The 17,690-nt window shown below is 40.1% G+C and overlaps 2 protein-coding genes across 2 annotated transcripts in view; one reads left to right on the top strand and one right to left on the bottom strand.

Moving 5' to 3' along the window:
* Positions 1–2,496: 2,496 nt before the first annotated feature.
* The window catches only part of LOC110168528 (sodium/potassium/calcium exchanger 3-like), a 135,906-nt gene continuing 120,712 nt past the window's right edge, over positions 2,497–17,690 (bottom strand). Inside the window, exons 19-20 of the mRNA XM_055162462.1 lie at positions 16,379–16,444; positions 2,497–2,649 (exon numbers count right to left, since the gene is read on the bottom strand). Coding sequence (XP_055018437.1) covers positions 2,497–2,649; positions 16,379–16,444 — 219 coding nt within the window. The remainder of the gene's footprint in view (positions 2,650–16,378; positions 16,445–17,690) is intronic.
* LOC129411627 (SUN domain-containing protein 3-like) lies at positions 9,611–11,654 on the top strand. The gene is made up of 3 exons (XM_055163011.1): positions 9,611–9,652; positions 9,945–10,222; positions 10,573–11,654. The coding sequence occupies exons 1-3, from the start codon at positions 9,625–9,627 to the stop codon at positions 10,816–10,818; spliced, it is 552 nt and encodes a 183-aa protein (XP_055018986.1). The 5' UTR covers positions 9,611–9,624; the 3' UTR covers positions 10,819–11,654.

The following is a 17,690-nucleotide window of genomic DNA, read 5'->3' as shown; positions in this document are numbered from 1 at the left end:
GCGTCCGGGTTTTTTTGTTTTTTTGTTAAGTGATGGAAATGTCCAGGTTTTCATGATCTTTCATTGGGGACATTAAACTGAGTGTCTCTCATAGCGTCTGTGACTCAGAAGGAGCGAGACACAAACAGTCGGTCAGTCTGCAACATGCCGAAGTACAAAAGCGCATTTAACATTGTACAAGAACTTTTCCGTTTTCCATCCTGGTCCGTAATGGAGCCTACAGTGCAGAGTCCTTCACGGGTCCATTTTTGGAGACCCCAGTACAGGACCGCACCAGAACAGCGCCGCAGAACAACGCCGCAGAACAACGCCGCAGAACAACGCCGCAGAACAACGCCGCAGAACAACGCCGCAGTACAACGCCGCAAAACAGCGGCGCAGTACAGCGCCGCAGAACAGCGGCGCAGAACAACGGCGCAGAACAACGGCGCAGAACAACGCCGCAGTACAGCGCCGCAGAACAGCGCCGCAGTACAGCGCCGCAGAACAGCGTCGCAGTACAGCGCCGCAGAACAGCGTCGCAGTACAATGCCGCAGAACAGCGCCGCAGAACAGCGCCGCAGAACAGCGCCGCAGAACAGCGCCGCAGAACAGCGCCGCAGAACAGCGCCGCAGAACAACGCCGCAGTACAGCGCCGCAGTACAGCGCCGCAGTACAGCGCCGCAGAACAACGCCACAGTACAATGCCGCAGAACAGCGCCGCACCTGCCCATTAACCCAAGATTATATCAAACTTTTGCGCTGCCTACACCACGGACTGAACTGAGACAAAACCAGGACTAACCCAGGACTGATTTCAGGACTGAAGAGGAGGACTAATCCAGGATTGAACTAGGACTAAACCAGGACTAAACCAGGTGACCGCAGGAGAAAGAACCGGCTCAACTCTGCACCTCATGAAGGTAAACGCAGCAATTGCTCGATCGCAATTTGCGGACGAACTGCTTGGCGTTCTTTCTCTTAAATCCAAGATTAGACCTGGTTTAGTCCTGACCCACCCATGTGTAATTACTACCCACCCATAATAGGCAATACACGTTCATACGCTGTAAAAAAAAAAAAAAAAAAAAAAGCATGCAAAATTGCACACAAAAACATCCGTGAAACCGCGAGACCACGAAAGGTGAACCGCAATATAGCGAGGGACGACTGTAGCTCAATGTCGAGGCCCCACCTCTCACCTCCGGTAAGGTGTCCGGGTTTTCACAAAGGGAAATCTGGTCACCCTAGTGTAACAGTACTTTCACTTGAGTAAAAGTTGTGGTTCCTCTTCCCACTGTGGCAACTGACATTATGAAATTATTTGAACATTTGAATTAAATTTTAGTGTCTGTTCTTGAAAGATATCAGATTTTACGCATTTAATCTTTTGTTCTTCAATTCAGACAGTTACTTATGCTATTACTTTTACCTGAGTAGTATTATTTTGAAGTAACACTACACTTATTTGAGTATAATTTTAGGCTAATCTACCCACCTCACCAAGAAGCTTTGTTTGGTATTTGTCAATCTAGTAGGTCCTTTGTGATAAAAGTAAATACATTTGTAATATAATAAGTATTTTTGGTCCAATTTGGATATAGTTTTAAAAGGTCCTATAATATGCAAAACGTTGTGTTGTTTTACTGATTTTCTGTCTCTTTCAAAATACTCCGTACCAGCTTGTGATGTCATTAGGTTATAATCCAGTAAGTGCTTCTCAATGTTTGTAAAGTTCATACATATTTTTCATATATTTAAGCTATAAATGCATAATATAGGACCTTTTTCACATTAATTTACAAATGAAATAACGCTAGAGTAGCTTATCAGAGTGTGCGATACGGTAAACATGAAAATTCTAATACCTCAGTTCGTTTTGATTACAGTTAAAGGACCTGTACCTGATTTTCGGCCCCAAAATAAGTCCTCTGTGTGCTGTCTGCGTTTAAATCAGGAAGTACGTGATTAGCATGCTAGTTGTTGCATTTACTGTGACGGCAGCATTGCGAAAAGCGCTTATAAACTCATCGCGGTGAGTAATTAGGATGTTCTGAATGCGTAAGGTAAATGAGGAATAACTCTGGACCACTGCAAACTGTTTCAAATGAACTAGTTCTGTTTTTTTGTTTTTTTTTGTTTTTTAACGTTTTTAAGACGGTAAAAATCAGGTACAGCGTCTTTAACTCTAATATAACATCTAGTAAAACATATAATCTATTGGCAGTGTATTGTAGTCTTACGGTTCCTTTGCATTGTCATTAAATGTGCACCAGATCCTTACAGTAACTATTTGAAACCATTGCTTAAATTCCTTTCAAAACAAACGTTTAGCAGCTTGTGTACATCATCACTGTGTCCCCTCTCCTCTCCGCACTTCCCCTGTGAGAAATGAGGGATTTTTCAAATTAAAAGTCCCCGTAGCAGTAGTAGCTCGTTCCCTCTCGGTATTGCACTGTGGGACGTGTGTGGGCTTCCTGTCGTTTTTTTGTTGTAGTTTTGTTCTGTAGTTCTTTTCACTTGTCTTCGCGGCAGGTGGGCAGGTTGACGAAGGTGAAGATGTTGTATTCGATGAGGCAGGAGAAGCAGAGGAAGACGGAGTAAAGCATCAGACACATCAGACCCAAACGCCGGTCCAGAGTCCACTTGTTCAGATGGACCCCCAACACCTACAAAATAAAAGACTAGAATGAAACATCTACAAAATAAAACATAAGAATGAAACACCTACAAAATAAAAGACTAGAATGAAACATCTACAAAATAAAATACTAGAATGAAACATCTACAAAATAAAACACTAGAAATAAACACCTACAAAATAAAACATTAGAATTAAACACTTACAAAATAAAAGACTAGAATGAAATGCCTACAAAATAAAACACTAGAATGAAACATTTACAAAATAAAAGACTAGAATGAAACACCTACAAAATAAAATATTAGAATGAAACACCTACAAAATAAAACACTAGAATAAAACACCTACAAAATAAAACACTAGAATAAAACACCTACCAAATAAAATATTAGAATGAAACACCTACAAAATAAAATACTACAATGAAACACCTACAAAATAAAACACTAGAATGAAACACCTACAAAATAAAACACTAGAATGAAATGCCTACAAAATAAAAGACTAAAATGAAACACCTACAAAATAAAACACTAGAATAAAACACTAGAATGAAACGCCTACAAAATAAAAGACTAAAATGAAACACCTACAAAATAAAACACTAGAATGAAACATCTACAAAATAAAACATTACAATGAAACACCTACAAAATAAAACACTAGAATGAAACGCCTACAAAATAAAACACTAGAATGAAACACCTACAAAATAAAACACTAGAATGAAACGCCTACAAAATAAAAGACTAAAATGAAACACCTACAAAATAAAACACTAGAATAAAACACTAGAATGAAACACCTACAAAATAAAAGACTAAAATGAAACACCTACAAAATAAAACACTAGAATGAAACATCTACAAAATAAAACATTACAATGAAACACCTACAAAATAAAACACTAGAATGAAACGCCTACAAAACAAAACACTAGAATGAAACATTTACAAAATAAAAGACTGGAATGAAACACCTACAAAATAAAATATTAGAATGAAACACCTACAAAATAAAACACTAGAATAAAACACGTACAAAATAAAACACTAGAATAAAACACTAGAATGAAACACCTACAAAATAAAAGACTAAAATGAAACACCTACAAAATAAAACACTAGAATAAAACACCTACAAAATAAAACACTAGAATAAAACACTAGAATAAAACACCTACAAAATAAAACACTAGAATAAAACACTAGAATGAAACACCTACAAAATAAAAGACTAAAATGAAACACCTACAAAATAAAACACTAGAATAAAACACCTACAAAATAAAACACTAGAATGAAACATCTACAAAATAAAATACTAGAATGAAACACCTACAAAATAAAACATTAGAATGAAACACCTACAGCATAAAAAACTTCTATAACTACCATAAATGTTGAACCTTATCATTCTGTTTTGTATCGGCTCCACAGACTGGTCATATGGACGATGCGTGTCTAGTCTAGTCTAATAATTAAGTGGTCTGAATGTAGCATTAAAGTCCTTTCAACTGACAACAATCGCATCTTTGGGCTTGAATAATGGCACCACTTTCTGACGCTATTGTGTGAAAAATATTTCAACTTAGTTAATTTGTGTTGACAGAGAAGACACTGAACTTTGTGCCAGTTTTTTGTTTCCTTTGGATAGGCCCGGTAATTACAGAGATATGAACCATAAACCAGGTCAACAAATCTGCAACCTGACCGTTAAGGTTCGTATATTACACAAAATTGACTTGTGAGCTTTTAATCATCTTATAATGTTGTTACCTCTGCAAAAACAGACCTGGAGTTGTGTTATGTGTTTCATTTACACATGTTTGAGTAACACTTTATTATTAGTCTGTCTACATCTCCAAAGATCAAAATGTTCTGTTCCACCTTGTGATGTCATGAAGCAGTAGTTTTCAAGTTAACAGCTACATTTTATATTTTGTTCAGTAGAGATTGGCAGTTGTAGGGCTGAAATCATCTAATGCCGGGTGTACACTGTGCGATATTTTCGGGCGTGTCACTCAGCCCCAGCTTAAATTGTACGACCAAATCGCAGGGTTTAAAAGTTCACAGCTCACGAATCATGTTCTCACACTGTACGAACTGATGCTTGAATGTGACCTGCCTGCGCACACTGGACGTTCACATAACGACTGGAGTTGTTTCAGAATTAGAAAACCACAGAATTGGAAAACCACAGACACAGACATGCTGATCCAAGCAAAAAAACAGACACGCTGCCTTGGCAACTTGTGCCATTCTCTGCACAGACAAGCCCAAAAAGAAGAGGCGACGAATCTGGTCAAAGAAATGGCAGGACAGATGTGGACAGACGTGGGCAGACGTGGGCAGACGTGGACAGACGTGGACAGACGTGGACAGACGTGGGCAGACGTGGGCAGACGTGGGCAGACGTGGGCAGACGTGGACAGACGTGGACAGACGTGGACAGACGTGGCAGACGTGGACAGACGTGGGCAGACGTGGGCAGACGTGGACAGACGTGGGCAGACGTGGGCAGACGTGGGCAGACGTGGACAGACGTGGGCAGACGTGGACAGACGTGGACAGACGTGGACAGACGTGGGCAGACGTGGGCAGACGTGGGCAGACGTGGACAGACGTGGACAGACGTGGGCAGTACAGGTTGTCAGTTTTTCAGAAGGAACTGGAGGTAAGTAGCATCAAGTTTTTCACCAAACTTGTGTTCTGTGTTGCTCGATTAGCTGCGCCTCCATGTCCTGTGTCCAAAACACTCGCCGGCGCCATCGTCCTCCACAACCTCATATCCTGCTTCTGCTTCTGTATCCGCACATGCTCAGTCTGACAGATTCTGGCAAATCGGCTCGTGGAACGACTTCAACAGAGTGAAACCCTCATAAGAGGCGACTGGATTTCAAACAAGTTTGATTTTCTTGTGACCTACGAATGCCGATCGGGAGCTGGTCGTGAGGTATTAATCGGTTCTTTACCCCATGTTTACTACACGAAACACGACACACGATGAAGCCAAAACTCGGCCTGATCCCCAAAACAGTCGCACGAGTGAAAAATCGGCTCAAAAAGGGTCAAAAATCGCACAGTGTACACCCGATTTAAATGAGTCTAATGACAAAGATTAAAAACACAATGGAGCACTTGTACTGTGTATTACTGCATGACATGATCACAAACTGGAACATTTTCTATTTGTGTGAATGAAACAAAACACAGCCCCAAGTATGTTTATGATGAGGAAACATTATAACAGGGGTCTCCAACCTGTAGCTCGGGAACTACCAGTAGCGCTCCACCCTCTTCCAAGTATCTGGCCAAGGGATTTCTCAATCCTGAATCAGTCAAATGTGATCAATTAAAAGCCTTTTACAAATGTACATGTATCCTTTTGATGCCTCACTTTGTGCACTAATGAATGGATAATGGTTTATGTTTTATAGGCGTTTAACTGTACCTCATTTAAGATTCGCAGTGGTGCTTAAACATACTTCATTTCTTGTAACTGCTGAAACTAGTAGCTCTCTGGCATTCTCTTTTTGTGATAGTAGCTCACCAGAGGAAAAAGGTTGGAGACCCCTGCATTATAACGTAGACCTGAAAATAGTGTCATTAATTATTAAACAGCAAATTCCACCATAGAATTCTGACCTGTCTCCAGCTCAGTTTAAACTATAGGGTTTCTCGAAAAAACAATAGATGAATCTGATCTACAGAACTCAGACACACAGAGGAGCTTCTCTAAACCCCGCTGTAGTTTTGTGGAACTTCTGGTTAATGGTTTTCCACCACCTTCATAAATCTGCCCCATCACCAAACCTTCAACCAACAAGGTCCACAAAGGATAAACATTCTACCATGAAGAATTTATCCACAACTATTAAGGGAAGAAAGACAAAAGCTTAAAGGAGAACAACGACGCACGAGAGAACTACTGAACAAAACTAACATTATGGTCATGAATAAAACAGAAGGAACTTGTTCACTCAGACTGATTCTACAATTAAATTTAAAAATCAATTTCACGATGTCAATGTTAGCAGAGATAGATAGATTTGTGCAGTTTGATTGTGAGACCTCTCTACGGCTACATTCAGACTGCAGGGCTTAACGCTCAATTCGGATTTTTTTTGTGTGAAATCCGATGTTTTTGCGAGGTCGTTCACATTTCCAATTAAATGTGACTTGTATGTGATCTCCAGTGTGAACATTAAACGTCCCAAAAGTGTCCCACATGTGCACTGGAGACACGACGACGTCAACCTCAGTGAGCGTCTCTGTGTTTACAGAAGTTGTCCAAACATGGACGCAGCATTGAGCACCTGGAGATTTTAAAGTTTCTCTCGTACCGGAGCCAGAACATTAACAACTTACTTGTTTTAAGGAGATTGAAAAGGAGAAGGACGAGGTTTTTGGCCGTGGTGTTTTGTGGGGCAGCGGCAGCGACGTCTGTTGAAAGGAATGTGTGGATGTGGAGACGGAGCCAAGAGTGGTGAGTGGTGATGTGCTTCACTTCAGTGACACGGAGTTCATTAACAATTTTCACCTACTTCAGAGCAGAATAGTGATGTTTGTGTCTTGTTGATAACGTGTAGGTGGATGGATGAGCTTTGGCCGTTCAGACTGAAGTCGCATGTCAAAAGATCAGATATGTATCGGTTTTAGGAGCACATATTCAAACGCCCTGGGTCGCATTTGAAAAAATCGGATCTGTGTCATTCAGATTGTCATTAAAAGATCAGAAACAGGAGCATAGCGGCGAAAAAATGGGATTTGGGTCACTTCAGGCTGCAGACTGAACACAGCCTTAGAATACAAGGTGTATGTCTACGGAGCTCAAAATAAAAATATCATATGGTAATGTAGTCTTACAAATACAAATAGGAAGTAATATTTCTGCACTTTTAGAATGACAGTTTATTCAACTTTTGACATTATCTAAACCTTAACAAAGGCAGTTTAAACACACATTTTGACGATTGAAAATTTCCATTTTATTCATATTTTATGACTATTTTTATGTAAATTTTGTTTTGTTTAGGAAATACGCTGTATGAAGAGCGTGAACTGAAATATGAATAAACAGTAACATTATTACAAACATTACATTAACACACCAATATTACAATTACCAATGCACACAGTCTGTGTTTTAATCTGTACAATTCCATATAGAACTTATTCTTGTGTTGTTTTTCAAATTCTGGCGGCTCAGCTGCCATAGTTCCGGTTGCCATGACGATGTCATCTCACTTTATGACATCACAGATAATAGACTACAAAGCCCCTCACTTCTGTACAGGTTTTCGTACAAGTAAGACGTGTTTGTTTCCAGAGAGTGAGAAGCAGGAGATTTCGACAAATTCTTCCAACAACACTTTCAGTTTTAGTTCTACGAGAGAAAAACACGACAGAAATGGAACGTTCAACCCCAGGTAAGTTCAAGCCAGGATCTCAACTCTGTGTGGAAAACGTTGAAATGCAACACTGGTTTTGTTCCAGATTTGATGTTTTTTGGTGAACTACAGATTTAATTTCACACAATACACATTTTTCTGGTCAGTACATTGAAATTTCAAGTTTGAAAAGTTACAATATGTTTTGCGTCTCAACCAAAATGCACTCACTTTGCATTGTGTTGTATGTACGCTGTACAGAAAGTACTGCAACTGTGATCAGATTTGCAATATATGTTTAAAAAGTAGGATTCTGTTCTGTGTGAACATAGAAACAAATCCAGGCACATTCACATGGGAGAGATCTGAACTGACAAACTAATACAAAGAGCCCATGGATTTCAGAACATGTTTGTAGAGCTCTTAACTACAGTGTGAGCAGCTTTTACACAGAATAAGACCCTGTAGAGACACAAAGAGGACATGTGACACACAGGAACATTTCAGGATATGTTTGTAAAAGTCGAAATGACTAAATAATTGCACCAACTCAAATTGTGATTTCGATCCGATTGTGAGATCTTGGGCAAGCCTTGATGCATGTTAGGACATTTGATTAACTGATTATTTGTACTTTTGTGATTTTTGTCCAGAATTAAGGCGCAGTGTCCGTCTTCAGGAAAAGGGTTATTATGGACCACAGGACAAATCCGTCATCAGCTACAAGGAAAGACTCTTCAGGTAAGTTTGAGTTCTGTGATATAAAAAGAGCTTCATTTCAATAGCAGAGTACAGGGCTGTGGTAACAATGGGACCACACTGGGACCAGCGGTGAAAAGTAAAATACTAATGTTTCTGTAGTTAAGTAGATTTTGGGGGATAATTGTGACTAAAAGCTCACAAGAGTCAGTTTTGTGTAATATAGGATCTTTAAGCTCATACTGGACTGTACTACACTTGGACTTGTGACTGAGTACAGCTTTAACTAAGTAACTGTACTTTTACTTAAGTAACTCAGTCCCTAGAATCCCAAATGACACTGAACTCTACTTTTACTTTTACATTTCTACAAAATGACTCATTCCAAATGTTTTCTTGTTTGCAGAGTCTTCAAGCGACGAAGGCAGAGACAGCGTGATGATGAAAAGCATCACTTTGTGCCACTGCCACTGCCACTGCCACTGCCACTGCCACTGCCTTCTCGAACTAATTCAACCAAACAGCCAAAGCCCAACTACCTGCCCACGCAGTTTGAGGTTTTGGGCATGGTGTTGTTCATGCTGCTTGGAGCCATCTTGTTTATTTATACACTGCAGGAAGATGGTAAGTAACATGTCCAAAATACTTTTCATTTAAATAATTCAACTTGAAAAGCGTGTAACCCATGTTTTTCTTGTTTTCAGTGGAACAACTCCTAGATTCCAGCTAGATGTAGGAGGTGTAGGAGGTGCAGGAGATGCAGGAGGTGCAGGAGGTGCACTAGGAGGGGACAGAGCAGTACTAGCAGCAGGAGATGTAGGACGTGTAGGAGGTGTAGGAGATGTAGGAGGTGTAGGAGGTGCACTAAGAGGGCACAGAGCAGTACTAGCAGCAGGAGATGCTCCACTGATGGTAAACTACGCTCTTCTGTCACAGCGTAAGTATCAAACCTCTTACAAACATGTCTTTAATTACACTACACCTGACGGCTACTGGCTCTGTTTCATCCATTTGATTTCTATAGTACATTTTATAAACAAATGAACACAAACATAAACCTTGTCCTTTAAGAAACTACACAACAAAAATAAATACATGCAAGTATATTTCATGAAGTGAAAAATGTGGTGACTTCAAATGTATTTTAAAAGTCTCAGTGTACAGTAGAAGAAATGGTTTGACTCGCTGACTAAATCCAAAAATGGATCTTTGTCTCATTTTCCCCACAGAGGCCACAGTTCTCCGATCTCGCTCTAGCCCCACCTACTTTCGACACGGTGTATTGGAGATGATCCAGTGGCTGTTGTGCTCCAAACATCTCTTTGTGCTGCGCCCTGATTCCCCCCTGATCCCCGGCTACTGCTGGCCCTTCGCTGGAGACAAAGGACACCTTCACATCCAACTGGCCCAGAACATCCAAATTACCCACGTGACACTGGGGCACATCACCAAGACCCAATCGCCAACCGGGGAGACCACATCGGCACCCAAGCACTTCGCTGTCTACGTAAGTCATGGGTTCTGTTCTATTTATTTTGTTTTATTGAAGCTGGTATTTGTAATTTGGAAAAGTGGAAGTAGATAGATGGATACTGTATTTCTAAACACGTCCAGAAGAATTGAAAAAAAGACCAAAATATGACTGAAACTGAAAACTGACTGATCGAAACTCCAGGGTTAACTGTTTTTGTATCCTAGTTAATATTAGTTGAACTTCATTTGGTCCTCCTGTTTCAGTCTCCTTCATTCCAAATTGTTTAAGATCAATTTTATCTTGAACCTTAAATCTGTTTAAGTCCTGATGTCCTTATTTAATCCACACATTAAACTAAACATCTGATTTTCTTCTTTTTTTAGGGGAAGATGACGTTGGATGGAACGGAGCAACTACTCGGACGATTTTTCTACGACACGGGGGAACCGGGTTTCCAAACGTTTGCGATTTCAGGACGGAAAGGTGTATCTTTTAAACATGTACGACTGCAGGTGGAGTCCAACTGGGGCAACACGGAATACACCTGTCTGTACAATTTTAAGGTGCACGGAACACCTGCGCCCCCTGTCGGCCAAGTCACGCCCCCTCAACAAGGACAGTGTCATTGATAATACTTTATCAGAACTGATCTTGAACAGAGTGGACCGGTTGGCTTTGTGGAAAGAGGTCAGGAGATCCACTGTTTGTCTCAAAATCAGCATGATGAGTATTGAAACTTCCTCCCGACCAGTTGGAATCTGTAGAAAGAAATTGGAAGTTTGTCTAAATGACATTTCTTGGGCAATTTGAGGTTTAAAGGACGACAGTAACGACAGGTGAACCAAAGAAATACACAGGGGTTTTTGGTGCCACTGTTACTGTAGCGTCGTACGGCTAAATCTCCAACAGGAATAGTGTAACTTACACTGTCTACTGAAGTTTATATCTCAGTAGATATGAGTGTAAATGTTTCCAAATTTGTCAAAAGAACAGTAGGCTCCGGTTAAACCCACGTGTATATGAGGGCTGTTCTGTCTATCCTCTCCCCTGAGTCTTCCACAGCAACCATGATGGTGACCTTTCACCCCCCAGGAGACGCACAGGAGGCCAACGTTGGATCAGTTAATCTGAGATTGGATTTGATGTGGTTTAGTTCCAGCAGCCTATAGACCAGGTTTGGATCTGGTGTTAGACCTGGTTCAGACCTGGTTTAGTCTTCGTTTAGACCTAGTTTAGTCCTTGGTTTAGACATGGTTTAGTTCTTGTAGCCCTGACCCAATCACGCTGAGGCAGAGGCGCCCTCCTGTGGCCTGGATCTGCCAGAGGTTTCTTCCTCAAAGGGAGTTTTTCCTCTCCACTGTCGCTCTGGAGGTTAATGGGTCAGTTTTAGACCAGGTTTAGATCTGGTATAGACTTGTATACTATAGACTACGGAAAAGGGAAAGATAAACCTGAAGACTGGAACTACCGCATCTGAAAATTGGAAAATAAAAACCATTAAATTAAATATTGTTTGTCTTAATTTCTCTGTTAAGTAAAAAATATTGTCAAAGAACTCTAGTGCACTCACAGATTTACATGAAGGCCAAAGTAAACTGCACTGATTCTGTGTCTGTTTATTGAATCAAGTTTCAGTTGAGTAAAGATGAAAAAAAAAAAAAAAAGACTTTCAAAAAAGTCATTCTAGCTTGTGTGCATTTCTTTCTCTGTTAATTTCATTACTGGTTCTGCCAGTAAGTGATTTAATAGACGACATTTTCAAAAATACATTGGAAAATTTACAGATTTCAGAAAAGGGGCGATATCTTGATATTTTAAATATGTGGAGATATTTTTTAAACACAAATTGGATTCGGACAGATCGTATATGTCTATATATTTAATTCTGAGCTTGCTGCTTCGCTTGTTTGCCCTCCCCTCCCACGCTCCCCTCCCCCCAAAGTTGGTGCCAACTAAAAGCTTCAAGCACCACCAACCTTTTCCACCATTTACAGACTCCCCATCAGCAGCACATCCTCTGTCACAGAGAGAACACTCATATTCCACTGAGAAACTGACTGCATAAACTGACTGTATCTGGACGACTGAAGGATTACACAACATGAACATGAAGCTTTTGAAGCTTTTGACACTTACAGACTCAGTCACCAAAAGAGGAACCAAAGCAAGGAATAAAATAGTGAGTCCTCGTTTTGCCAAATCAGTGAAATGACCAAATTACTAAATAAATGAATGAATATATCTATCTATCTATCTATCTATCTATATATCTATCTATATCTATGTATATATATATATATATATATATATATATATATATATATATATATATTAGTGCTGTCATGTCAAGACTGATATAGATTAAAAAAGTGACTTTATAAAGTCATTTATTGTTTAACAAATCTCTCCAAATTGTCTGTTGAGCCCAAGTCTCCATGAATAAGAAACTGTTTGCTGTAAAGTAGCAAAGACGAGGAAATCTGAACATAATAACTTTTGTCTACTTAAAGACAATAAAAAGTCCAGTCTTTCCTTAACCATATTAAAAATATTATTGATAGAGAAATGCTTTATATATGAGATCACTGGTTTTAGTCCTGGTTTAGACCTGGTTTAGACCTACTTTAGTCCTAGTTTAGTCCTGGAATGGATTAATCCTGTTTTAGTCCTGGTGTTAGTTCTGGTTTAGTCCTGGTTTAGACCTGGTTTAGACCTGGTTTAGATCTGGTTTTAGTTCTGGTTTTAGTTCTGGTTTAGTCCTGGTTTATTCCTGGTTTAGACCTGGTTTTAGTTCTGGTTTTAGTTCTGGTTTAGTCCTGGTTTAGACCTGGTTTTAGTTCTGGTTTTAGTTCTGGTTTTAGTTCTGGTTTAGTCCTGGTTTAGACCTGGTTTTAGTTCTGGTTTTAGTTCTGGTTTAGTTCCTGGTTTAGACTGAGTTTGGTTTAGTTCTGGTTTTAGTTCTGGTTTTAGTTCTGGTTTAGTCCTGGTTTAGTCCTGGACTGGTTTTAGTCCTGGTTTAGTCGTGGACTGGTTTAGTCCTGGTTTTAGTCTTGGTGTTAGTTCTGGTTTAGAGTCGCACAGGAGGAAGCGCGGTTTACGCCGCGTACATGAGAAAACACGATCCACACGCGGCTCACGGGAGCACGTCGGTGTCCGCGCAGTAACTACGGAAGGAAACGTGGTCCGCGCGTTCTCAGGTTAATGACGATGATGAAGGTGTGTGTGTGTGTTTGTGTGTGTGTTTGTGTGTGTTTGTGTGTTTGTGTATAGGACAGTAGTGCAGACATCATGAGTCTATGCAGGTTGTTTTCACCAGTGACATTTAAGTTGTAGGCGATTTTATATTTGTTATTTTCTTTTATATTTCACGTCGGGAGAAGAATTTCCAAGACACGAATGTGTTTTTACCTGTGCACTGCTGCTCTGTTCTACTGGCTCTTCCACCTCGTCCATTGTGTGACTGACGCCACCAACGTGAATATGACGTTTACATCGCTCTTACTGCGCTCGTTTTGTGTGGGTTTTGTGGGAATTAATTTCTGTATTTTTAGTTTTTCATTCATGTTAATTCACCATGCAATGTGGGAGGGGTTCAATGTTCTTGTACATGTGTCATAAAGAGAAGTCAGTGTCTGAACTTTAAAATGTCAATGAGTTTGGGACATGTTATGATGGACTTTGTGATGTATATGAGACATAAAGGGGGAGTGTCTGAACTCTTTAACATATGACTATCTGTGGTTACACTGTCTAGGTCAACATTTCTGTGAATTTCCTGTAAATACCAGTTACAGTTTGTCAATATTGTGACGAGATGGTCAGTATAAAGCTGTCAGCTCTTCTTGTACTAGGAGAGGTGACGTGGAGAGATGCTGTGTGAATCAACTTGAATCAAGAGATCTGTACCTGTGTGAGCCTAATAAAGAGACATGTTTGTGAACACCTTTAATCCTTCTGGACTCTCTTTTAAGGCTCTTTTCAGGCCCCTCCAGAAGAAGCTGACAGTTTCCGGCAATGAGTGGAATTACCGAAATAAAAAAAATTATAAAATGTGTTTTTGTGTGTGTGTGTGTGTGTGTTGTTGTCCCAACAACACATAAAAACAGGTTTTATAATAAAGCAGCTCGCATACAGAAACAGTCAAGTTAGAGATTAAAAATGAGATTAACACGATTAAAAAACATAACGCGTTAAATATGACTGTAATTAATTCAATCGCAATTAACGCGATAATTTGACACCCCTAATATATATATATATATATATATATATATATATATATATATATATATATATATATATATATATATATATATATATATATACATATACATATACATATATATAATTTAGTTTTACAAGATGCAAGGTTGGATGCACCATTTGTTATGTCTAAAATATTCCACAGTGTGTCAGTTTAGTGTTGGTGTTGGACATAGTTAGGACGACTGTAGAATGTGTACTGGGACACTTCATCCAGACAATAAATACTCCGGTCAGAGAGTAGAAACAGAACCAGAACATATTTTGGAGCTTTAATGTCCTGTCTTCAATTTCTTAATCTGTGGTTTGATTTCATCTGAACTATCCTTTCATCTGAACTATGTGTTTATCTGTACTATCCTTTTGTCTGGTAATCTAGAGGAACATTTGAATCATTTTACTAACTGAAGTTACACACACATATAATCAGTCTATGAATAACAGTTAAACACTTTACATCAACAATCAGGTAAATTAATTAAATTAATCCAGTTAATAAAGTTAATTGGCATCAGAACATTACAAAGAAACAATTAAACAAATGATGTATAATATTCTTACATTCATCATTTGTACATTTTACTTTAAACTCATATATAGTTTGTGGGACTGCAGTTTATCATCCCACCCGCTCGCTCCCGCGTTGTGTAGTCCTGCTCCCGCCCGCCCCCGGCGTGAGCTTTCAAAATGTGTCCCGCGCTGCACTGTTTTGCGTCGGGTCCCACGGGTCCCGCAGGACTGCAGGCTCTATCCTGTGTCCACTGTCCCAGCAGATTTATACAAAACCAGATTTGTCCCAGTTTTATACAAGAAATGTCCCAGGTGTCCATATTTTGGACCAATTTGATCTAAACTAGGACTAAACTAAGATTAAACCAGGACCGCATCAGGTCTAACTACTTAATAACTAAGGCTACGTTCAGACTGCAGGGCTTAACACTCAATTCGGATTTTTTTTTAAATTCGATATTTTTGCGAGGTCGTTCACATTTACAGTTAAATGTGTCTTGTATGTGATCCCCTGTGTGAACATTAAACAACCCGAAAGTGTCCCACATGTGCACTGGAGACAAGACGACGTCAACCTCAGCGAGCGTGCTCTTTGTTTACAGACGTTGTCCAAACATGGACGCAGCATTGAGCACCTGGAGATTTTAAAGTTCCTCTCGTACCGGAGCCAGAACATGAACAACTTACTTGTTTTAAGGAGGAGATTGAGAAGGAGAAGGACGAGGTTTTTGGCCGTGGTGTTTTGGGGGCAGCAGCAGCGACGTCTGTTGAAAGGAACGTGTGGATGTGGAGACGGAGCCAAGAGTGGTGAGTGGTGATGTGCTTCACTTCAGTGACACGGAGTTCATGAACAATTTTCATATGACGAGAATAAAGTTTGTGTACGTTTGTGTCTTGTTGATAACGTGTAGGTGGATGAATGCACTTTGACCGTTCAAACTGAAGTCACATGTCAGAAGATCAGATATGTATCAGTTTCAGGAGCACATATCCAAGTGTCCTGGGTCACATTTGAAAAAATCGGATCTGTGTCGTTCAGACTGTCATTAAAAGATCAGATACAGGAACATAGAGGCCAAAAAATGGGATTTGGGTCACTTCAGGCTGCAGTCTGAACGCAGCCTAAGATACCATATTGTTAGTTTTGTTCAGTGTGTCAGTAATGCATCGTCGTCTCCTTTAAGTTTTCGTCTGTCTTCCCTTGGTAGTTGTGGATAAATTATTCAAGAATGTTTATCCTTTGTGGACCTTGTTGGTTGAAGATTTGCTGATGGGGCAGATTTATGAAGCTGGTGAAGAATACGACACACATTTACACACACATTTTGCCAGAAAAGCATTCACCGGGAGTTCCACAAAACTCCAGCGGGGCACTTCCGGCTGTTGTGAAAAGGTTTATATAGTAGACAAACTCACCGTCATGAAGACTGAGGCCAGCAGAAGACCCACAGAGAAGATCAGGCCTTTACTGTTCAGCTTGATCTGAGGAGACAACACTTTATATTAGAGTGAACTGCAAAAAAAATGATTGAAAAAGAAAAGAAAAAACAACATTTCAACCTGAAGAGACTCAGACACAAAGAAAAAGTACTGGTAGCTTTATTGAATGAGTTTGGCACTCAGACAGAAGACATTGTAGTGAAGGACATGGCTGATTCAATGATGTTTAGGCAATGTCTTTGGTTTTAATCTTATTTGCCTTTTTGTTTTTTAGAGTTTCTTATTTTTAAGAAAACGTATTGCGTAGAACTGTTTTGAGCTTTTATCCATTAACCCACTGTAATTGATCCTGGTGTTTTTATTTCACGATTTTGTCCGTAAATCAAAGGGGAACTCAAAGGGAAAGGGAAGCTCTAAACAACAGGTGTCAAACACAAGGCCCGGGGGCCTGATCTGGCCCTCCAAAACCTTTAATGTGGCCCTCAGCTGATTTTCTACAAAAATATTTTAATTAGCCTCCTAAGGGAGTGCACAGAGTGGGTGGGTGCTCCCTTAGAGATAGGGTGAGGAGCTCAGTCACACAGGAGGAACTCGGAGTAAAGCCGCTGCTCCTCCACATGGAGAGGAGCCAGTTGAGGTGGCTCGGGCATCTGTTCCAGATGCCTCCTGGGCACCTCTCTTGGGAGGTGTTCCAGGCATGTCCCACCGGGAGGAGGTCCCGGAGAAGACCCAGGACACACTGGAGGGACTATGTCTCTGGGCTGGTCTGGGAACACCTCGGGGTCCCCCCGGAGGAGCTGGAGGACATGTCTGGGGTGAGGGAAGTCTGGGAGTCCCTGCTTAGTCTGCTGCCCCTGCGACCCGGCCCCGGATAAGCAGAAGAAAATGGATAGATGGATGGATATTTTAATGATATTTTCTATTAAAATCTTGTTAATTTTCTGTGGTGTTTATCACAGCAGTGTCTCCAGCGTCTCTGTACGTGGCCCCTCCCACCAGAGCAGCACAAATGAAGACTTGTCTCTTTCCAAACGCTCTTAAAGGACGATCGTTTTGACTGTTGACTGTGACACCCTCATCAGAAAAATGTCCAACATGAGAAAAGTGGAGCCGAGTGCAGGATTTTACAAGAAAAATTGACTTATTCCTATTTACATACAAGTTAATGTTAAAACTTTGTGTTGAAATTGTATTTTTCTTAAAGTTTCAGGTTGTTCATAATATTATAATTTTTTGTAAAAGAAAGAGTTCATCAATTTAAAAAGATTTCTTATTGTTATTTTTGGGG

This window comes from Boleophthalmus pectinirostris, unplaced genomic scaffold (assembly GCF_026225935.1).
Source record: "Boleophthalmus pectinirostris isolate CB_2022bp ecotype Guang Dong unplaced genomic scaffold, ASM2622593v1 HiC_scaffold_5, whole genome shotgun sequence".
Taxonomy (NCBI): domain Eukaryota; kingdom Metazoa; phylum Chordata; class Actinopteri; order Gobiiformes; family Gobiidae; genus Boleophthalmus; species Boleophthalmus pectinirostris.
Note: the sequence above shows the minus strand (reverse complement) of the source record. Positions and strands in the feature narration are given on the sequence as shown.